This window comes from Solea solea, chromosome 11 (assembly GCF_958295425.1).
Source record: "Solea solea chromosome 11, fSolSol10.1, whole genome shotgun sequence".
NCBI lineage: Eukaryota > Metazoa > Chordata > Actinopteri > Pleuronectiformes > Soleidae > Solea > Solea solea.
The window spans coordinates 5,048,755-5,072,524 of NC_081144.1; the positions used below are offsets into that span (position 1 = coordinate 5,048,755).

The 23,770-nt window shown below is 40.4% G+C and overlaps 1 protein-coding gene across 2 annotated transcripts; it reads left to right on the forward strand.

The window, feature by feature from the left end:
• Nucleotides 1-37: 37 nt before the first annotated feature.
• On the forward strand, nucleotides 38-21,991 carry col2a1a (collagen, type II, alpha 1a). 2 transcript variants are annotated; one of them, XM_058642953.1, is made up of 54 exons: nucleotides 38-250; nucleotides 2,275-2,481; nucleotides 3,587-3,603; nucleotides 3,706-3,738; nucleotides 4,495-4,527; nucleotides 4,713-4,766; nucleotides 5,127-5,219; nucleotides 5,796-5,873; nucleotides 6,232-6,276; nucleotides 6,416-6,469; nucleotides 6,839-6,892; nucleotides 7,267-7,320; nucleotides 7,430-7,483; nucleotides 7,598-7,651; nucleotides 7,743-7,787; nucleotides 7,913-7,966; nucleotides 8,133-8,177; nucleotides 8,290-8,343; nucleotides 8,526-8,624; nucleotides 8,741-8,785; nucleotides 8,893-8,991; nucleotides 9,093-9,146; nucleotides 9,238-9,345; nucleotides 9,445-9,498; nucleotides 9,993-10,091; nucleotides 10,196-10,249; nucleotides 10,578-10,676; nucleotides 10,852-10,905; nucleotides 10,992-11,045; nucleotides 11,129-11,182; nucleotides 11,278-11,331; nucleotides 12,144-12,188; nucleotides 12,326-12,424; nucleotides 13,554-13,661; nucleotides 13,807-13,860; nucleotides 13,971-14,024; nucleotides 14,151-14,204; nucleotides 14,972-15,025; nucleotides 15,148-15,255; nucleotides 15,339-15,392; nucleotides 16,218-16,271; nucleotides 16,391-16,552; nucleotides 16,729-16,836; nucleotides 17,287-17,394; nucleotides 17,562-17,615; nucleotides 17,726-17,833; nucleotides 17,933-17,986; nucleotides 18,085-18,192; nucleotides 18,524-18,577; nucleotides 19,134-19,241; nucleotides 19,388-19,676; nucleotides 20,173-20,360; nucleotides 20,464-20,697; nucleotides 20,794-21,991. In XM_058642953.1, exons 1-54 carry the CDS (start codon nucleotides 157-159, stop codon nucleotides 20,938-20,940), a joined length of 4,455 nt encoding a protein of 1,484 aa, XP_058498936.1. In that variant the 5' UTR covers nucleotides 38-156; the 3' UTR covers nucleotides 20,941-21,991. The 2 variants fall into 2 exon arrangements, with proteins under 2 accessions (XP_058498936.1, XP_058498937.1); XM_058642954.1 differs by lacking the exon at nucleotides 2,275-2,481.
• The last annotated feature ends 1,779 nt before the right edge of the window (nucleotides 21,992-23,770 follow it).

Here is a 23,770-nt window from a genome sequence, read left to right on the forward strand (position 1 = left end):
CAGAGTGCCAGCTGGGGCCCCGGGTTGGATTTTGGAGGATTTTGACTGCAAGGTGCTTTAAGTCTCTGGGAAGAAACACTTACACCACGTCTGAAAGCCTGGTCATCTCCGTCCCATCACTTCTCACCCGAGCTACTGCATGTCTAATATTTAGACATGTTCAGCTTTGTGGATTCAAGGACTGTTCTGCTACTTGTAGCATCCCAGGTTGTTTTACTATCCGTGGTCAGATGTCAGGAAGAGGACGACCGTAAGTTGCAAAGTTTTTCCTTTCCTTTTCATTTAATTATTATTATTTTTTAAATGTTCTCTTAATGACATAATTGACTATTGTTTGTCTACTTCTCTACGTGATGTTTCAGAACTGTGAGAAATAAGTCCAGGAAAAATGGTAGAAAATGAGATCCATGAAGAGAAAATAATGTTAAGCTGGGACACAGTAACATGTTATTTCAATTATTTACTTAGTGAGTCTTAATTGACAGGCAGGTCTTCAGTGGTCTGTCAAAGACAGTGAGTGCCTAGTGTTTGGTAGGAAAGGTGAGGCTGTCAAGGCATACCTGTGTGAGATGGTGGACCAGGTGAACCATAGTCTCCATTTGTCCTCACCTGGGTCTGCTCAGTCTCTCCTGTTATGCATGTAATGGTTGCAATGATGTATTTCAGAAACACATCTGTGAAAAGAAGACTTTGATAAGAGGTTGATTTTGGTTGCATTTCCCTATCTTTATCTTAAAGAAACAAGTTGTCAATTGACAAATGGCAATTTTTTATTCTAAGACAAATTTTTGGAAGGGCAAATTAAAATGAAATGTAATTGTTTTTCCTTTCTTTTCTTTCTTTTTAACTAAGATGTGTAAAATAGACCTGATCACAGGGTTTGGCTGGGGCAGGGTTTCCACAATGTAAAATGACAGAGTCAGACAGTGTTTGACCTCAGACTAGCAGGCTCAAAGGGTCAAAGGAAGAGAGAGGGACAGAGTGCACAGCAGAAGTCAACAGATGATAGTGTAGTTGTATTTATAGCATTTTCATACTTCCACTTGTCTTTCCTAGCATTACTCAACTCTTTGCATTCTGTTAATATGGAATACAAAGCAGAGACTTCAGATATAACTAATTTCTATTCAGGAATTAAACACCCATGTGACATGTCTGTGCCAAGTACCACATTCACAAATACATTTAGAAAAACAAATAGCAGCAGTTTGTTGGCCCAAGCCCTGAGCTGCGTGCGTTAAACAACTCATCCATTCTTAACTCCCCAGTGTGTTTGCAGTGGCGCTTGACACAGCTATGGGACCCAGATGGAGAAATTTAGACGGACCCCCACTGTTTACTTAAGTCAGCAGCTTGTCAATTGGGCACAGTATCCCTGTAAGAGAGGTTCATTCATTCAAGCAGCTGAGCAGGCCTCCGGGTTAAATTACTCAGCAACGAGGAAATACCTCAACTACAACTTCAGACTGAACTGTTCACTGTGGCACTTGTTGACTTTTATGCTGCAATTAAATTCTCCCAATAATAATAATAAGGCTGAACAAAGAAAATGTTTGAGAAACGTAAAAAAAAAAAAAAAGAAATCACTCCTTTTGGTAACACTCAAAGGAATTAAGTTCATATAAACAATTAGTAAGTTACATAATTGTCCTGAAATAAGTTGCTAACTTTAATATGAAGTAACTTTATTTGAGTGTACATTCTTTAAGTTTCTTAAGCATTTTTAAGGTGTTTTTCTTATTTCACACATGTATTATATTTAAACTTCTTTAAATGTATAGTCGTGCTCGACCATGTCTCCTTTTTACTAATATATATTGGGATCAAACCAGCACCTGTTCATGTGACCAAAAAGGCCTCACATCGTCATGTTTAATTCTTGGTTTAATTCCTGGTTTAAGTTTTTTATAAACTTGGTGTTACTTTCAAAAATGTTCAAAGCTTTTATTTGCCTCAGGATAACTTTTATTTTTCCTCCGTTTTCCTTGTACATCCCTCACCTTCACTCATTAATCCCTGCTCCTCTATCACCCCCCACACTGCCAAAACTCCTCCTACTTTCTTGCCCACCCCCTTTGGCCATCATACATCCTCTCATTGCCACTCTCTCTGACACCAACAACTACCTGACCAACACACAACATACCACAAACTACAATAACTTTTCTATCTAATTCCATTTTCAACCAACCTTTCTGTCATCCTTCCCACTGCTCTTACTCTTACTTCTCTGTCCACCTGCTACGCCCCCACCCCCCCTGCTGGCCACCACAGAGGAGGCAGGTGACTGCATCCAGGACGGCCAGCAGTATAATGATAAGGATGTGTGGAAGCCAGAGCCGTGTCGCATCTGTGTGTGTGACAGCGGAGCAGTTCTGTGTGATGAGATAATCTGCGAGGAGATCAAAGAGTGTGCCAACCCTATCATCCCATCTGGAGAATGCTGTCCCATCTGTCCTGCTGATGCCAGTGCGCACATTGGTTGTAATTTATTTATTCATATACCCATAAATAAATTACTCTTATAGCTTGCATATATCTTTGTCCTGGCTAACGCTTTTGAATGGGGAACTGCCACAGGGTGCAAACATTCTGCCTGATCAGGGCTTTGCATTGAAAATAGAGTGTGGCAGTGATTTCCACAGCTTTAGCTGCTCTTGAAATACTATAGTTATATTTATTTGGCATTTGCATTAATGAGCTGTTGCTCAGCCTGCACATGCTGTTCCCTAATTCAAAGTCAATCTCTACATGCTTGGTTTGTATAGAGACCAGATATGCAACATTATCAGGATTATATCACTGGATGATGGATCCTGACATGTCTGGTTCTTACCTAAACCAGTAGAGAGGCCTGTGCTTACTTTAACTGATGACTTTAGATGAAGCCTTTGTTCATTCTAAGCCAGAACCCATCGATTTATTTTTCAAAAGAAGGATATATTCAGCTGATTTCAATAAAGAGAAGAACCAAAGTTTTTACAAACTTTTATGTGTGAGGCCTTTCAGACTGTATTGATGAAACTGTCTGAGGTTAAAGGGGAAAAGCCACTGTATTCCTGTGGTGTCTTCTGGAATAGTCCACCTCATTACTCAAATGAGTATCTACACAATGGCTGTCACCCCAGTTTTTTTTCTCAGCAGCCAATCATTATCAAACATTGAGTTTGAAATCACTTAAATCATGATATGAATTCCATCAAATTTGACCAAAACAACATTTTATTAATGCAATCTACTTTCAATGAAAAGCTGACTGGCACTGACTGGCATTCTTTACTCAACCAGCTAAGCTCACAACATACTCACTTTGTACTGACAGTGTGTTAACATTATTTAATCAAAAATGCATTCCTATCGCTAAGCTTGCTTCTGCTTCATCTCTCATTATTAATATGATCTGGATGGGTTTTTTCCTTTGGGTTTGGTGAATGGTATTTGATCACTTTAGCATCATTAGCTTTCATAGCAGGTCTCCTTTCCTAAGAATCTTTTCTTAAAATCTGTCACATGTCTGAAATGTGTATTACTTTTAATTAACTGTGTTGTTTCTTTTCACCATCGTCCATCCATCTGCAATAATCAGAGTCACTTGGTGCTAAGGTGAGACTTCACAACACAAGTATGCTGTGTATGAATATGAATTTTCTGTTTTCGCAGTGTGTTTCAGGCTCACTGATGTCACTTCTTTCTTTTATCAATCAGGGCCAGAAAGGTGAACCAGGAGAGATTGCCGATGTAAGTATGAATCCAGTGCAGGGCAAACAAAGCAAACAAAGTGATGCTTGGAATAAGTGATATTATGTCACTAAACAGAAAGCTTTTTGCACAAACTCATGACTAGTTTGAGTAATAGCTTTTCTTAGACAATGCCACAATCAAACAACCTTTTTTACATTTTGTTAGACACAATTTCTGAATCGTTCAGAAAGTTTTGGTTTGCTTTTTGTTCTTTGGAGCTCTTTTAAAGGCCCAACATTGTTGCACATTCCGAATAATAGAAGTGATAATAAAAGTGCACTTATTTCTGAAGGATCTGTTTTGCTGATTTGAGTGTTATTTTTGCAAGACAAAGAGTTATTCAGAAAACCTGAAGAAATCCAGTTTGCTTGAGTTATTGAGTCCACGTTCACTCGAGTTTTTAAACACTTTCCCACCTCTGAGCTCCTGAGCAGTAATGTCTGACTAACAAGAGGTTTGTATCAAATGAGGACAAACCCTTGCATTCCTGAGACATAATGAACCCACACAAATCGGCTTTAATCCACTCAGCAACTTTGTCACAACGACACATGTCGGTGAACAAAGCCAGTAACAGCAGAGGTTAAGAGAAGGCGATGACTTTGTGATACTTTTGGCTTGATATTCACCCGCTACAAATTCCAAGTCTACCTTTTGATGTTTAGACACAGCCGGACAAAACTTGTGGCATATATATGAAAACAATCACAGACACTTGACCTTAAAAAATGTTTTGTTATCATCTTTGTGCAGGTTGTAGGACCAAAAGGACCACCTGGGCCAATGGTAAAAAAAACAAACACCAATATCCTTCATATTTATACATTTTTCTACCATACAAATTATGCATGTATTCAAGCAAACTTCAATGAGATGGCACACTGGTTCCAATATCAATATGACTCTTGCTCTTTCTTTGTAATTCTGTGAATCTTACTGAGACACTTAACCTTTTGTTTTTGTTTTTGCAGGGCCCATCAGGTGAGCAGGGACCACGTGGAGAAGCTGGCGCTAAGGGTGATATGGTATGAACCCAAAACACCTTCTAATTTAGCAACAGCGGTTCTGATCATCACTTTTGTTTCTTAAGTAAAGTGAATAGTTCGAGAACACAGTTAACACAAGTGTGGGAATCTTCAGATCTCATCATACAACAGATACGACACTGTGTCTGAAAATGTTTTGTTGGATAAAACACACAGCACAGCAATGCAGCTAGTAATAATGAGAGCTCCTAAACTTCAAGATGCTGTGTATTCCCAAGTACACCAAGGACTTGCAAGATAAAAATAAACAAATCCAAAATATGATCTCTGACCTGAACACATCTTTAGTCCTCTCAGGTTTTCTTGTACAGAAAACAATCGCCTCTCTTTTTCCCCTAGGGAAATGCTGGACCACGAGGAAGAGATGGTGAGCCTGGCACACCTGGAAACCCTGGCCCAGCTGGGCCACCTGGACCACCAGGACTTGGAGGGGTCAGTATTGCCGAGCAGTTTTGTCACAAAGCATAAACAAAATTTGACAGTTTGAGTTCCAGCCACAGCACAAGGCAATGCTGTTATTGCGCAACGTACAGAGTGAAAAATGTTTGGCTGGGTAAAATGGCAGAAAAATAAAGCTGCATAGATGCAGTAAGGTTATGACATGAATAAAAAACTGATAAAATATGCATATTTGTACTAAAAATAACTCTTACTTTGTCTTCACAAACTTGAAAGCTGCTCAAAAAGGTTGTTTACGATCAAATCAAAGATGTTTTTTTTTCCTATAGCCCATATTTTACAATTTCCCTCTAGATGCTACATACTTAATCCTTATCCCTTCGGCAGGGTGAGGAAAAAAAATACCAAAATAAGGAAGAATAACTGAAAGGCACAAACAAAAAACACGTATGACTAATTCATCACACTGTAGGGTCCATCATCCATGCAAGATGACAATGAGAAATGCAGATGTAGGGACATCTTCCTCTTGTTTTATTTGATGCTTTTTATTTTTTTAACCACATAAATTGACAGACCCTCTCTTCTCTGTTTTTTATGCTTTTACAGAACTTTGCTGCTCAGATGGCTGGAGGTTTTGACGAGAAGTCTGGAGGCGCTCAGATGGGTGTGATGCAGGGACCAATGGTACGTAGCACAAGTGTGTTTGTATGGACAGTTCACCTGTCACAGTAACAAAACATCACCATTGACATCAACCTGGCCATGAAGTTGTGTCTATCGATGCAATACTGCCACCTAGTGGCTGAAAGCTTCACTTGAACATTTTGGCTGGTTTCATTATGTAATGTTTGCTGGAAACACAAAACTCATCATTTTGCACATGGACAAACTGACAGTCCAAAACAGAGTTGAGATTTTAATTTCGCATTAATCTCAGTTGCTTTACTTGCCCAGTTTTCTGCTCAAACCACTCAGTTTGTCACAATGGTCGCAACAAATTCAAATACTATTAAATTTGCTTACCTGTGTGTCTCTTCTGCAGGGTCCTATGGGTCCCCGTGGTCCCCCCGGACCTTCTGGAGCTCCTGTAAGTACATAATTACAGTTCTTCATGATGATGTAATTGATTGGAATACTCAAACAAACTAATATAATCATGTTAAGTATAAGGAAGAAGTGTTAGGATGATTCCGCTAATGTTTGGCATTGTCATTTTGTGTTTACAGGGACCACAGGGTTTCCAAGGTGGCCCTGGAGAGGCTGGAGAGCCTGGTCCAGCAGTAAGTATTACAAACTATACCTTGTTCCTTGTACAAAACAGACTGCAGGCAGTCAATACTGTTTATGAACCATGTATTTAAGTGTACAGCAGCCATTTTGACAAAGTATAAATAATCAAATTAATGAGGACTGAGTTCCATTTAGCCTCCTCGGTTTCAGGGTGCGTGCTGCTTCACTGTCACACTGTCCGTACAGACATAAACTGAACAGAGCCGTTGTAAATGTGACAAAGGGCCTGTTATGAATTATATTGAATATTTAGGTTCATCTCTGTTTAATATTTAAGCGTGGTTGCGTAGATGCGAACACCACTTTGATTGTCGTCATGACTTGTGGCTCATCGACTAACTAACCTTTCTTTACAACAGGGACCAGTGGGACCTCGTGGACCATCTGGACCTTCTGGAAAACCAGGAAGTGATGTAAGTGTCAAGGAGGCTTCATCGAAATATGAAACACAGCACATTGATAAATGGAAACATACACTAAACCATAGTCAAAGAAAGCCACAGTTTATGTTCACCGTTTCTAATCCTATATTAACTAACATCACACCTACTTAAATCTTTTCTTTGTTTATCCACAATGATTAAATGAATTCTCCCTCAAACACTATACTAGCGCTCTAAACTACATGTGCCACAAGAGGGCACTGTCTACTTTCAAACAACACTGAGGAAAACTATGACAGCACAAAATACAATCTGCATCATTGTCACATTAGTAAAGGGCCTTGCAGTTACATCATGTCATGCAGCCACAGTTAATATTCCCATTACTTTCTGTTTGCTTTTAGGGGGAGTCTGGTAAACCTGGAAAAGCTGGAGAGCGTGGACCTGCAGGACCTCAGGTGAGTGAAATATCAATGAATTTGATCATGTCATACTCAATTTATAAAATTATCAGGTATTACATATACAGCAAAATCAAGGAATATGTTTGGTTTATTTTTATCTCAGGGAGCTCGTGGATTCCCTGGAACTCCTGGACTTCCTGGAATTAAAGGACATAGAGTGAGTGTTTTTTTAAACTTTCATTGTTACACAGAAAACAGAACAGAAAAATTAGTTGCTCTTTACATCTGATGACATGCAAGTTCTGATGAGTTTACTCCCTTGCCTCTGTAGGGTCACCCTGGTCTGGATGGAGCTAAGGGAGAAACTGGTGCAGCCGGAGCCAAGGCATGATAACCACATTACCTGTACTGGTGTCATCACTATTGTCATCAGTTTCAGTGTTTTTCAAATTAAGGTTATCTGATTTCTCTAATAGGGTGAGTCTGGTTCCTCTGGAGAGAATGGTGCCCCTGGAACCATGGTGAGTTAGTGGTGCAAGATTATTCCAAGCTATTCAGAACATTAAACGATGGCAGATTTACATCTGTAATGCCACTCAGATTATGTTCCACGCATTTTCTATAATTTATTGTCCTTTTGTCAAAGGGCCCACGTGGTCTGCCTGGTGAGAGAGGACGTCCTGGAGCTGCTGGAGCTGCAGTGAGTCACCATTTCATATCTGTTACAATCCACTGAGCAGAAATACTCTATATAGATGTACTTTGGTGTCAGTTACAATTCTTCTGAGTCCTTTATAATTTCACGGTCTCTTTATCATGATGATCATGATGCACAAACCTGACTGTCCTGTCTTTGCCCACTTCAGGGTGCCCGTGGAAATGATGGCTTGCCTGGTCCTGCTGGTCCACCTGTATGTATCTTCTTCCACCTGCTTCATGTTACTTTTCATATGCTATAACTGGAAAAGGTGATGTATTAATCAGACATGAAAACTAAAGTGAAGGTTTATGTTTTTCCTTTAGGGGCCTGTTGGTCCCGCTGGAGCACCTGGTTTCCCAGGATCCCCAGGAGCCAAGGTTTGTCCATCATCAATGTGTATTTCAGTGTAAAATAAAGCTTAAAAGCCTGCTTAGTATCACAAACTACTCACTTGTAGTGTTGTTGACAGGCAGGTAAGAATGAAGCATTTACTGGTAAATGAAATGCAGAGAAATTTATATGTTCACCTGATAATGATAAACTTTCTTTGTCCTGTCAGGGAGAGGCTGGTCCTACTGGTGTCCGTGGAGCTGAGGGCCCGCAGGGACCACGCGGAGAGGGTGGTACCCCAGGATCTCCTGGACCCGCTGGAGCATCGGTTTGTTTTTCATTGCTGATCATTTACTTACACTCAGTCATTGTTATTCTAACACCATTTTTTATGTTTCAGTTATTTGCCGATTCATTGATTTATTGTTAATACCATTTCTGTAGGGAAACCCTGGTACCGATGGTATTCCTGGAGCTAAGGGATCTGCTGTAAGTTTTCTCTACAAACTACTAATTTACCACTAGCTTGCGTCATGATTTATGATATTAATATTTCATTCACTATACTTAATAGTTTACTTGATTCTTTCATAAAGGGTGCTTCAGGTATTGCTGGTGCTCCTGGATTCCCCGGCCCTCGTGGCCCACCAGGACCACAGGGATCAACAGGACCTCTGGGGCCAAAGGGGCAGTCTGTGAGTCACTTGTGATTATCTAAAAACACTGGTACCTATTTATACTAAGGTTACAGTTATTTATTCATGTGGGATGTCTTCTTCTTTGTTGCCATGCTTAGGGAGACCCTGGTATTCCTGGATTCAAGGGTGAAGCTGGACCCAAGGGAGAGCTTGTGAGTTCTTTGGCTTTGATTCAGTTTCAGTAATTTCTCTATTAGAATTAGATTACAGAACAGACTTACTGAGGAGTCTTACATTTTTCAGGGCGCCGCTGGTCCTCAAGGTCCCCCTGGCCCTTCAGGTGAGGAAGGAAAGAGAGGAGCCAGAGGAGAGCCAGGAACTGCTGGACCACTTGGACCTCCAGGAGAGAGAGTACGTAATCGAGATATATCATAATATGACATTATTAAACTTGCTGTTTGTTGTTCCATCTAATCAAAGTTGTGTTTCCGTTTCCGTGATTTCTTTTAGGGAGCTCCTGGTAATCGTGGTTTCCCTGGTCAGGATGGTCTTGCTGGTGCTAAGGTGGGTTCTGAGTAAATCGACAGTCAACAGTCCAATCTCATTTCAGCTCCCTGATTTCATTAATTCCCTAACAATTTGAAAATCCATAAAAGACATACAATGAGCAGTAACACATCTCAAACTAGATGTACAAAGAGACATAGCACACAAAAGGGCAGCATAACAAACGTTAAAGGCAACATCTCATAGTGTATTAAAAGGTAACATGCAGTGAAGAGGCTTGCCTCATGTGTGCTGGCAACTCCAGCCAAAGCTGCAAAAGCCAGATCCCCTCAATCTAGATTATTGGACATCTAAGAGTAACCAAGAGCAACTAATCAGCTGAGAGACTGCAAAAGTACATAACGGTTGAGGCAGTTTACAGAAGTAAGGAAGAGCATATGCTCCAAAAACTACATAATCAAACACACTGCTAATATCATGAAACCAGCTGCTACACTGACAGAAACTGACTGATATTTAAAAATGACTTACCTCGGCCTCATTTTCTCCAGGGTGCCCCTGGTGATCGTGGTGTTTCTGGAGCTGGTGGGCCTAAAGGTGCTTCTGGAGACCCAGGACGCCCAGGAGAGTCCGGTCTTCCCGGAGCCAGAGTGAGTCCTGCGTCTTTGTTCTTCACACGCCCAGAATCTGACAATGAATGAGGCTGGTTTGATATGACAGACTGACTTTGTGTGTGTTTGTGTGCCTGTCATAGGGTCTCACCGGTCGCCCCGGAGATGCTGGTCCTCAAGGCAAAGTTGGACCCTCTGTAAGTATAATGCTTAGATATACTGAGTCTGAGGAGATAAACTGCAGCAGGTGATAGATTTAATAGGGATTATGACAAAACTCATGTATACATCCTTGACAGGGGGTATACTCTGAAATCAATAACCACAACCCTAGATTCGACCGACTAAAAAACTAGTCAACACCATTTTTACTATGTACAATGTAACACTGGCTCTTTTTTTGTACGCTACCATAATAATCTTTATGCATTACCATGCACAAATAAAAGGGAAAAAACATAATGTTTGTGTTTCAGTGATAGATTTGCAGATTTTTGAAAGATATTCACCTTGTGCTGTTTACAGGGTGCACCTGGTGAGGACGGTCGCCCTGGCCCACCTGGTCCTCTGGGAGCACGTGGACAACCCGGAGTGATGGGATTCCCTGGACCAAAGGGAGCCAATGTACGTGTGTTAGTGTTTTCCATAAATAAAAGTAGTGTGGGAACACAGCGTGTTGATACAGGGTATTGTTACACATGATTGTATAGTATTTAAGGAGCCAAACAACACTACTTTTATTAACATTGACACTACCAAGACACTCTGCAGATCATTTAATATGATTTCTCTTTAACAGGGTGAACCAGGAAAGCCAGGAGAGAAGGGTCTTGTTGGTCGTCCTGGACTGAGAGTAAGTACAATATCTCTCCATACTTTAAATGGATCCATCTATTTCTGTATCCCATTTCTCATAGTTAATAACTTCTCTCTGCACAGGGTCTGTCTGGAAAAGATGGTGAGACTGGTGCTGGTGGACCCCATGGCCCTGCTGTGAGTATTTTTACTATGACAGCTTTGACAGTTTTCACTTGTCTCTGTTCCCGACTGATCACGTGTTTGGATTTGTCATATAGGGACCTGCAGGAGAGAGAGGAGAACAAGGTCAGCCTGGTCCTTCTGGCTTCCAGGTGAGTTTAATTTCTCATATAACCTCAGGCAGTAATGTTAACTTTAATTACAGCAATCATGATTAAAACAATCACTCTGCTGTTTTTTTGAATAGGGTCTGCCTGGACCATCTGGTGCCCCAGGAGAAAATGGAAAACCTGGAGACCAGGTGAGGGTTTATCCGGTTGAAATGTTGTTGTGTTACATCTGCACGTGTATCACAGAGCAGGTATAGTACAAACCACAGGTAGTCTAAACTGAGTAGCAGTTCCTTGAAAAATTATAATACATGGTATACTTGGCTAAGGTATGAGACGTCTATACCACAAAGCCAGGAATAAATAGAAATGGAGTAAAAGACTATTACTCCTCAAACACTCACTGGAAATCAATTTTTTTCCCAAAACACTATACCTTAGGTCAGTCATTAACAAAGACTTGTAGAACTATGGGAGATATTCTTTTGGGTTATTAAAAGCATTTGGATATTTTTTTTTTCTTGACTTTTGCTTCAGATTTATTAAATAACACATTCATAAAAAGAAATTGCGATTAATTTATCAAAATGACACCTGTTTAAAATAATATTAGGTGTTAAAGAAATGGCAGTAACAATCAGTCAGAAATGCTATGTCATGCATGAATATGCTCGCGTTGTAATTTATATTGTGAATTGGGTCATGATAGATTGTCATCCTTTAAAAGTTGGTCGCCATATAAAACGCTTGAGAAACACTGGCCTAGGTAATGTTACCGTCCAACTGTTTTGCATCTCCGTTTTCAATATTTTTTTTATTATCCTTTCTTTTCACATTGGTCGATAACAACTCCGGAAAACAAAGATCATTAAGTGTAATTTTTTTGTGCACATAGACAATAATGACTTCAAACTCAACATTAATTGTCTCGGCTAATTACACCTGTAGTTTTACCCCTAATTATGTATACTTAAACCAATCTGCATCTCTTTTCTTTCTGCAGGGTGTTCCTGGAGAGGGTGGAGTTCCTGGTGCTGTTGGAGCTAGAGTGAGTGTCCATGTCCACATGTTGTTGTCTGTATTAAAGATTGATATGAATTCATTTGTTACATACACTGTTGGATCACAGCACATACCACTTCCCTTTTCCTCCATCTGATGCAGTGTTTTTTTGTTTCTTAACAGGGTGAACGTGGATTCCCTGGTGAGAGAGGCGGCGCTGGACCTCAGGGACTTCAGGGACCTCGTGGACTTCCTGGAACAGCTGGAACTGATGGACCCAAGGTTAGTGGATCACACTGTTGCAGATTAAAGTTTTGAAATTTATTGCTCAATATCCACGAGTAGCAGCTGCCGTTTCTCATATTCAGCATGTTCAGTGTGCAGGTGCAGCTTGAAAGATTTTCTGCCCAGTCGACAGGAATAACTACATTCATCATCATAAAATGTGCAAAAGTCTCTTTCACTGAAGTGAACTTGTCCCAATTTGTGGAAGGCTGAAATTTAAATTAAGCGTGAAGGTGATTACAGAATCATTGCTTGCAAGACCAAGCCTCTTATATTATAATATTTTCTTTTGCATGTTGGGATATTCCTAAGGTTTTTTTACAAATACAGTACGTCATGACGACAACATCACAGAGAACACTGTAGCAGGCCCTAAAAACAGTCCATTATAATCCTCTGTAGAAATCAGTTTTTGTGTAAATTCAGCACATGACATACGACGTGTTAATAATTAAGCTTCAGAGACTGGCAGGTTGACTTTTTGGTGTTAAGACACATGCAGGCTAATCGTTTCCTCTTCCTGTTGTTTCCAACAACAGGAATATGCTTATGCTAAGCTAAACTTACCTGCTCATGTCTCCAGCCTACAAGCATACATCCCACGATTACACACTATTTTATTAAATTAATTTGGGAATCCAAATATTTGCCCATTTTTTCCACAATGATCATGTTGACCACACAATTTTTCTGAGAAACAATATGAGAGAAGATGATAGGATGAGAAGACGATGTTTGCCAGTTGCCACCCTGAATCATCATACAACTCATTTGTTCACAAATATGACATGAGTTAAATGAATGTTGACCACTCTTCACAGTTAGTCAAGACAATGCATAACTAAGTTAAAGTACCTTTGAAACCTTAAGAAATGGTGTTCAAAGTCCAAGAGTTGTCATGATGAATAGTGGGGATATCATATTTTACAGAGTAAATTGTCATCTTGGTCAATTCAAAGCAAGTATGAATATTTCAAAAATCAAATGAAAATATGGACGTTTTATTTGGCAAAGGTGCTGCACATCTGCAGGACAAAACACATGAGTGCACCTGCTCTAAAACACAAAACAGATTGAGGAAAACTAAGAAAATAGACTTACAGGTGACCTCTTCGTTGTCATTCAGGGAGCCATTGGACCAGCTGGCGCTCTTGGATCTCAGGGACCACCCGGTCTGCAGGGTATGCCTGGAGAGAGAGGAGCTGGTGGAATCCCAGGACCAAAGGGAGACAGAGTGAGTCAGAGAAATCACATTAACTGACCTATATTGTAATTTCATTTCGTAAAATGGTGCATTTACCTAAAGAAAAGTCAACACCAGTGACATTAAACATAGTTTCATGTATGAATAACATGCATCATTTGTTTTTGTCCAAAAGGGTGACAATGGACAGAAAGGACTTGAGGGTGCTCCTGGAAAGGATGGTTCTAGAGTAAGTTCAAAATATTGTATTTGGTATTATACCAGAAGCATGACAGTTACTGTGGCCCAAACTCTGGTCTCTTGAACCAGTTTATACATTCATGTTTGCTTTGTTCTCAGGGTTTGACTGGTCCCATTGGTCCTCCTGGCCCATCTGGACCCAACGGTGCCAAGGTAAGAATGACAACATTACTGGGTTGGATTATCAACTGAGTTTGAATAAAGTAGTCATAATTACTTTCATTTTCAGTTTGTATGTGCATTGATTATTTTTCTGACTGACTGTTTCTCTCAATCCAGGGAGAGACTGGACCTGGTGGACCGTCTGGAGCTCCTGGTTCCCGCGGTGCTCCTGTAAGTATTTTTGTGTGTGTGAGAGAGCTTGGATTATCTAAACTTGATGATCCATTATAAAAAAATATGTAAAGCAACCCATTATGATGCTTCTAAACAGTAACACTTACAATATGGCATTACTGTTATATGTTCTCCATATTACAAAGTGATTACATGTTGTTACTGTACTAAGATGTGTTACCACAATAGAATAAAAAGCATCACACAGAGTATGACACTATGACAATTATATATAATTCCTCAACAAATAGGGGTTATACATTGTCTGATCAAAAAGCAATATATTATATACAGTACAAGCCTGTGGGGAGTGTGTTATGATCAAGTCTTGGTTCAGTAATGTTATGTGCCCAAAAAAGGGGCCAGCTGACTACCTGAACATAATGGTTCATGAGTCACACATGGATTGGGAGTCCAGACCTTAACCCCATTTAGAATCTTTCTGTTCTTGTGCTGAAGAAAATTTAACACAGTGAATACATACAGTTCAGCAATACATTTTCAGCTGTTAGTTTATTTGTTTATCTATCTGCATGGTTATTATTATTACGGAGCAAATAGAGAAATAATTAACACAAATGTTGGTGGAGGAATGTAGGATGAGGCTATTATTTAGGCAGATCACATGTGACACATATTGGATTTTTTTTTTTCAATTTTCTTTACAATGTCAGAACATTTTATCATTTAAAAGAAGAATAAAACTATTATTCTATGAAAAAAAAAAACAATGATTACTTTATCCGTTTTCCATCCTCTTTCAGGGCGATCGTGGTGAGGTTGGTCCTCCTGGACCTGCTGGCTTTGCTGGACCTCCTGTAAGTAAATTTAACACTATGAATTAATAGGATGTACATATTTAAAAAAAAAAATAATAATAATAAATTAATTGACAATATAAATTAACTGACAATATTACTGTTGTGATTTCAATACCAAGGGTGCAGATGGTCAGCCTGGTGCAAAGGGAGAGCTCGGTGAGGGCGGACAGAAGGGAGAGGGTGGTTCCCCTGGACCTCAGGGACCATCTGGGGCTCCTGGACCTGTGGTGGGTATTTTACCTCAAAGCATGTTTATACTCAGTATATAATGTCACCATTCACCTGCTAATACAATAAGTATCTTTTTCAGGGACCTACTGGTGTGTCTGGACTTAAAGGAGCTCGTGGTGCTCAGGGAGCTGCTGTAAGTAGAATCTTATTCATACTTAAAAGCTTTAATATTGTAATTTCTTGGCCTTAATATGTAAAGTGCCTGGAGATAATGTATTTTGAGAATTAGCACCATTCAAATAACATTTGACATGAATGTAATTTGATGCACAAACCACTGCACAATATATCAGATAATTAGAGATACCATCAGAATTCAAGTAAAAAAAATAAAAATTGAATCAATGAATAAATAAAAATCAAGCTTCTCAGTCTTATGTGACAGAAGCTGACGTTGTGTTTTCTGACTCACTGGTGAATCTTCTAAAGACACAAACTTGGACTTGTAAATATAACTCTAATCTCTATTTTCTTAATTTTTGGAGATTAAAACAATGTTTGATTAACTGAGAAAAGAGACAGAAATAAGCAGGCATCTAAGCTGCTGTGTGAACCCCAGATGCACACAATAGACTACACACTGTCAAACTGAAGTCCACAATTTGATCCACATAGACATTGTAATAGAGCCAGCTTTGCTACGTTGACTTTACTAACTTAAATCATACTGGCTGAAGAGAAGAGTGGATATTCTACATTAGGTCAAAGTACAATTTGTCATTTTTACACTTATTTTGTTTATTGTGCTTATTCTACCTATTCATCAAGTATTTTATTGACAAATGTTATTGTAATAACCGCTGCTGTAATTCTTTGCCCTCACAGAGTTTAAAACATAGAAAACACTCAAATTGAAGAATGCTCAACGAATGACCTCACAACACTATCAATACCTTATGAATAATCACATGGCAAGAGGGTAGTTGTTAACTAAACCCTTTGTTTCTTTTTTTGACAGGGTGCCACTGGATTCCCTGGTGCTGCTGGCAGAGTTGGAGCTCCTGGTCCTAATGTAATTTCCCCAACAATACATTTCAACATGAGACAAACATTTATTCAGTCAACCTGGAATAAATCAGGTTTGTGTTTTTCAGCTCGTACTTACTGAAATTATTTGTCCACTCATTTTAGGGTAATCCTGGCCCTGTTGGTCCCTCTGGTCCTGCTGGTAAAGACGGACCAAAGGGTATTCGTGGTGATGCTGGCCCCCCAGGAAGATCAGGAGATCCTGGGCTTCGTGGACCTTCTGGTCAACAAGGAGAGAAGGGAGAGCCTGGACCGGCTGGAGAACCTGTGAGTTTAAATTAGCACATCCAACAAACCAAATATCTGCCCCCAATCACCCATTGTTCAATCTAAATGAAAATGGCATACTACTAACATGAGAAAAGGAAATGTACACTGAATTTAGTCTGCTGGAGGAAATAGGAACATTTCATGACTTTGTCCTCTCGTTCCTGACTCTGTAGGGTAAAGATGGACCTTTTGGACCTGCTGGTCTGGGTGGTTCCCGTGGTCCTGTAGGTTTGCCCGGTCAGCGTGGAGAGAGAGGATTCCCTGGTCTCCCTGGACCTTCTGTAAGTGCCTACATTCTTCTCTACTAATATTATTTAAGCTTTAGCTTCGATTTAAGCTGTTTAATTTGTTTAAAGTACCAGGTCCTTGTGCACTCCCCAGATCTGTCACACATTTTTACATGTTTACAAGTTCAGTCAACCATAAAATAATCTTATCGTCAAGACTTATGTATATTTTTATTGAGTAGTGTACTTACGTCAGCCAAAATGTTTCCAGCACTCTTTAATCCATAGAATCCATGTTAACGGGCCTATGAAACGTCAGAGCACAGAAGTACACAAGTAAACAAGATAGTAATCCCCATGATCCCACACTGCTTCCTGAAGTCCTCACACTTAGGTCTTTTGTCATCATTTTGATTGAGAGACCCCTAGCAGCAGAAATGACACAATGTGCATTTAAGTGTCACAGGAGATTAAAATATAACATAAACACCTGTTTGTGTTTAGGGAGAGCCTGGTAAACAGGGAGCTTCAGGTTCTGGTGGTGATCGTGGACCTCCTGGACCAGTGGGACCCCCTGGAATTACTGGACCTGCTGGAGATACTGGTAGAGAGGTCAGTATTTATCATTTCTTATGTCTGGATATCAGTAATTAATCAACATATGTAACTGTAAAACCAAGGATCACAGTATATGAGACAATAGCAGAATTTAGTTAACAAGGGAAATACCACTTTGTTCTTGAGCTATAACCTTAAATGCATCCGTTCGTGTATCTCAGGGAACTTCTGGTTCAGATGGACCTCCTGGTCGGGACGGAGCTGCTGGTGTCAAGGTGAGAGATTTCAGTCTCACATAAAATTCTGAAACTAGTCCATTACACTTTACAAGATCAGCAACTATAGTGACTGTTGTTATCCTGACTCATCTTCTTTTCTCCTGCAGGGAGAGCGAGGTAACACCGGTCCTGCTGGTGCCCCTGGAGCTCCTGGTGCCCCCGGTGTCCCTGGACCTCTTGGACCCCTTGGAAAGCACGGAGACAGAGGAGAAGCTGTAAGTACCACGTGACACTGTAAGGAAAAAGTGTTGAGACACTGTCATGCTTTCAGTGTTAACCAATAAGAACCAACTCACTTTTGCCTCTTTCTTTAGGGTGCTCAAGGACCTGCAGGACCTTCTGGACCCGCTGGTGCAAGAGGAATGGCTGTAAGTCTCATTATCCCTAACTAAAACTGTATTAATTTCATTTAGATCTTGAAAATATGCAGTCATTAACATTTCGACATGGAAAATCTTTATTTCAGGGACCCCAAGGACCACGTGGAGACAAGGGAGAGGCTGGTGAGGCTGGAGAGAGAGGACAAAAGGGTCACCGTGGGTTCACTGGTCTGCAGGGTCTTCCTGGACCCCCTGTAAGTAATCTGAAAATTGAAAATGTTTTATTATAAAATATTAAGGAGATACTCTCATTAGCTTCAGTGAGCCAATAAGAGACATGGAATAAACATGAGAGCAGAAAGTTGGTCCGTGTTTGACTGCAAGAAGACTATCTGGCCAGCATTGCAACTTAATTTGTCATGTAGTTCTGTGTTATATAATTTTATAGAACTGGTATCAAAGTCCAAATATCAATATTAACAGCATATCAAAAATGTACATCAATACCCAGCCCTATCCCTACAGCAGCATTTTTTTTCATCCATTCTTCCTTCTTCTAATGAGTCTCCATTATTTTCTTAACAGGGTCCATCTGGAGATTCTGGAACTGCTGGACCTGCAGGACCAAGCGGTGTTAAGGTACGAGAACTGACCAAAAGCAAAAAGAGAAATGATAGAGAGGAACTTTATATTTCGGTACTGCAGCTTTGTCACCCAAGATATGCAATTGTAATAAAGGGCATAGGCTAAGCTTTTTGTAATTATCCAATCACCTGACAGAGATGTGGACAGGAAAGGCCAGGTGCTGTGGTTACCCACTGGAGTGAAAAGATGAGCGGCCAAGGCATTTCTTAATTACTCTCTGCAGGGAAAAGAGGCAGGCAGATTTTGATTTGTGTAAAACCACTCTGCTGAGAAATGAACTTCAATATCAACCCTAGATTAACTGAGCACTGTGCATGATAAGAAATATGAAGGGAAATGTCACATATAATCTTCAAGCATAATAAGGCAAAGGGTCTGGAGGTGATTGGACAAATTGCTGCAGAATTCAAATTAGTTGAATTAAAATACAGCACATTTAAAACTATTGTTTTGCACTTTGCACAAAAAGCTGAAATTTAGTAAATGAAATAATAATTCATATTTACATTCACTTGTATTTTACTTATTTTAAAACTCACTGTGTCTGTAGGGACCAGCTGGACCAACTGGACCTGCTGGCAAAGATGGATCTAATGGACAACCTGGCCCAATTGGACCTCCTGGACCCCGTGGACGCTCTGGAGAATCTGGTCCTGTTGTACGTAACAGGACATTAAAAATATCTAAAAAAAAAAAATTTAAAAAACCTCTTCAAAATATAAACTACTATTCTGTATTAATATGCAAGTAATTTTACACATCATTTGTTTTACAAGATCATTTGTTTCTCTTGCTTTCCTTCAGGGTCCTCGAGGTAACGATGGACCCCCTGGTCCCCCTGGTCCCCCTGGCCCTGGCATTGACATGTCTGCCTTTGCTGGTCTGGGTCAGACAGAAAAGTCCTCCGATCCTCTCAGGTACATGAGGGCCGATGAGGCCTCCAGCTCCCTGAGGCAGCACGACGTTGAGGTTGACTCAACACTCAAAACCCTAAACAGCCAGATTGAGAACCTGCGCAGCCCTGACGGCTCCCAGAAGAACCCTGCTCGCTCCTGCAGAGACCTGAAACTATGCCACCCTGAATGGAGGAGCGGTAAGTGGGACGGAGGGTTCAGAATGAAAAGAAAATTGATTGATTTAAAGTGTCCCAAAGTGGTAAATACATTAACGCAAGTTCTGTTTTAAATGATAAGTTCCATGTCAAAAAACACAAAAAGGAGATGAGTAAAAATGTACTTCTTATCTTATACTTCTCCTGAAAGCCTCAGTATAACAGATACGGTTCCACAGGGCTGAATTATCAGCATCCTTACATTCATACGACAGAATTATGATCCATTAGAACCTTGTGCCACCGATATGACTTGGAAACCCTATTGGCTTCCAATCTACAGAAGGGTCCAGATAGCTGTTACCCCATTGTATATTAAGGGAAATTCCTTAAAATTCACAGACACATATATTACCTCTGTGTTATGGGATCCAACTTGCAATTTGCAAGGTAAAAACAAAGTTTAACAGAGCTGTGGAAGTTAAATTCAGTTTCTAAGCTCGATTCCTTATTAACCCACTTCCTCTCATGTCTCCAGGTGACTACTGGGTTGATCCCAACCTTGGCAGCACAGCTGATGCCATCAAGGTATTCTGCAACATGGAGACTGGAGAGACCTGCGTCTACCCAAGCATCACTAAGATCCCCAAGAAGAACTGGTGGACCAGCCAGAGCAAGGACCGCAAACACATCTGGTTCGGAGAGACCATGCGTGGAGGATTCCAAGTGAGTGCATTACTTGTTTTTATGTCTTTGTCTATGAAGAACTAAATCAACATCTACATGAAAGCTGCAAATATATTTCCTCACCTGTTATCTGGTCCTACAGTTCAGCTATGCCCGGGAAGGCCCAGTTGCCAGCATCCAGCTGACATTCTTGAGGCTTCTATCCACTGAGGCAACCCAGAATTTCACTTACCACTGCAAGAACAGCATTGCCTACATGGACCAGACCACAGGCAACCTGAAGAAGGCTTTGCTTTTGCAGGGATCCAATGATGTGGAGATCCGTGCAGAGGGCAACAGTCGCTTCACATACAGCGTGTTGGAGGATGGCTGCAAGGTGAGAGCAGACAGCTGCAACACAGAGCGAGAAACATAATCTATTGTTGTCATTCTAGTCTAAAACTGTTGATAACACATCTATCCACTCCAACAGAAACATACAGGCCAGTGGGGCAAGACCGTCTTTGAGTACAAAACACAGAAGACCTCCCGTCTGCCCATCGTGGACATTGCTCCTATGGACATCGGAGGAGCAGATCAGGAGTTTGGAGTGGATGTAGGCGCCGTCTGCTTCTTGTAAAGTGGAGATTTACAATGGCCCCCCAAATAACAGGAAATAAATAAAACTCAACCATGAAACATTACACATAATTCCATAATAAAGAAGACTGGAAATTATAAAAGAAAATTGATACTTTTTTCTCTCACAACGAAGTGCTCTCCAAGATGTACTCCCTGGATGTTAGCACTGAAGGGCACCGGCAATATCTGTACACCACACTAGCATTCTCCGTCAACCCGCTTCCTGAGATCCAGTTTCCAAATGTTTCCCATGGCCCACTGTTGACGGGAGAACCAGGAGGAAGAGGGACCAAGCGAACAAGTTATGGAGAACAGAAACATGACTTGATGTCACTATTTATTGTCTAACCTAAATGGGCAGAGTTGAGGTAGGACTGGACGGGTTCACTTTGTAAGTACGACAAGCTCCCTTTCCACTACAGAACAGCGGCACAACCTCTGTCCCAGTCCTACTCCAGCTCCCTCCCTGTTTCCCTTCTGACACACAAACACGGCATTTTGAATCAGTGTAGACCAAAAACAATATCTATATATTCTCAGTAAGTAAAATCAAATCCAGGTGCTCTAGGCCTGTCCATCAAGAGCAGGAGCAAAACCTTTACTGTGTATTATAAATCCCTTGGTTCTATTGTTGTAAAGGTCTGTGTTTATAAACCAGATGGTTTTTTATATCTATATTTCCACAGTATGTGTGTACATGTGTCTATATGCACACCAACACATTTTGGAAAGTGAGGTTACATTTGGGATGTATGTTTCAGTGTCCTGTACCCCTTGACTGCCCATCAGAGGAAGGCCCAGGTCTTATCCAAATAAAAGAAAAAAAATGGCTTTGAAGAATTTCAGAGAAATTCATTTTTTTGCCTTTTTATTGTCGTCATCCAGATTGTTTAAAGCTACCTCACGCTGAAAAACAAAGTGAAAATGTTGAGTTTAAATCTGAGCTGACCAAAACATTAGCTTTCAGGTGGATCTGGGGCTGAACGGCCATCTTTGCTTTGGGTTGCTCTCTGTTCAGAAGGTGCTATGAGTTCTGTAACCCCCCCCCCCCCCCCAACAAAACCCCAGTTCCTACTAGCCTCACACCACACACTCACACTCCACCCTGTAGGAGAAATGCAGTCAGGTTAAGACAAGGGTGACGGGCAACTTGGCGACCTCCTCTAGAGTCCAGATCCACAAAGCTGAAAACAGGATTCTGAGGACGGTCACTAAACCAAACCAGCCAGGGTGGGTTGTCTCTGTGTGTGTGAGGGTGTGTACATTTTTTTTTAATTAATTTTATGATGACCATTTTTGTTTTTATTTTGTTACACTTCATGTTGCTGTAAATTGGAAAATAAAAGGAAAAACGAATTAAGAATGAAGTTGATTTTTGAGAATTGAATAAAAACAGAAATGGCGTGGGAATGTAATTCCTTGTCTCAACAGAACCGTTCATGTGTGCTATTTTTTTTTTTGGAATACTTGTATTTCTTGAGGTCAGTTACTCTCGACTGTGAGCGAGTTGTCTACGAGTGAGCGCTTGCATGTGTGTGTAAAAGTTTGACTGTGATGCAAGAGTGTATTTTCATATTCTCAGAAACTAATACGTAGGAGCTAAAGTACTGTATTGGTTCTGCGGTGTCAGGGTTGGTCTGGGTGTCATTCGCTCCTGTTTGTTTTAACTAATAGGCATAAATAAAGAGAATTTTGTTGACCGGAATCAAGTATCGAGTAGTGAATTGACACATCATGACAGCTGCATCCTTATTTGTCAGTATAGTGGTCTGCCTCCTCTCCAGTCTGTCCTGAGAAATGAAATCTTGACATTAGCACATTAATGACATTATTTAAACTACTAAAATTTATTATGGATCCAAATATGAATTTTAATGGACAAAATATTAACTTTCATACAAATTCATCTTCGACTGCTTTATCCTCCACATGCGGGTCGTGGGGGGAGCAGTGCCAATCTCAGCTATCATAGGGTGATAGGCAGGGTACACCCTGGATAGTTCACCAGTCCATCGCAGGGCCACATACACAGCCAAACAACCACCCACTCTCACTCTCATACTCACAACTATGGTCAATTTAGAGTGTCCAATTTACTTGGTCCCCATGTTGCATGTTTTTGGACTGTGGGAGGAAGCTGGAGAACCCGGAGAAAACCCACACACACAGAAGAGAACATGCAAACTCCAAGCAGAAAGGCCCTTGTTCCGACCGGGTCGCGAACCTGGGTCTTCTTGCTACGAAGGCAAGAGTATCATACAAATGTCTAACAAAAACAAAATGTCAAAATAGTTTGAGGCTTCAAAAATCTATTGCACTTATGGTTAAAAAAAAAAAACATTAGATCCCATTTGAATGGGGAAATCTGTATGAAGATGTGTCAGAAAAACAATTTGTGGACAGTGATAGAACAGAAAGACACCTTCAATAATTCTTCATTCTATAATATGCACTGAAAAAAAAAATATTAAAAAGACATTTCAACATCTACTATGAAAGGAGAAGGCCTGCAAACCTGTACCTGCAGCATTGATGTCACTCACAGCCTGTAGATTGATCCACTGCTGGATTACAGAAGAGACCTCCCAGGGTCAGGGTGGTAAGGGCTCAGGGAAACACTGAAAGAAACACAGAGACTACAAAAAGATGCTAACATGACCACAAAGACCATGTTTCATATTTTGAAATAAATCTACTCACTTACTGCAAATATGAGTGCAAATATTTAAGGCTCTGAACATAAACACATTGCATCATTATCTGACAATCACATCTTTTTGCTTAAAATGTTTGTTGTTGTTCTTTAAGTACCACACCAACAGAATAGC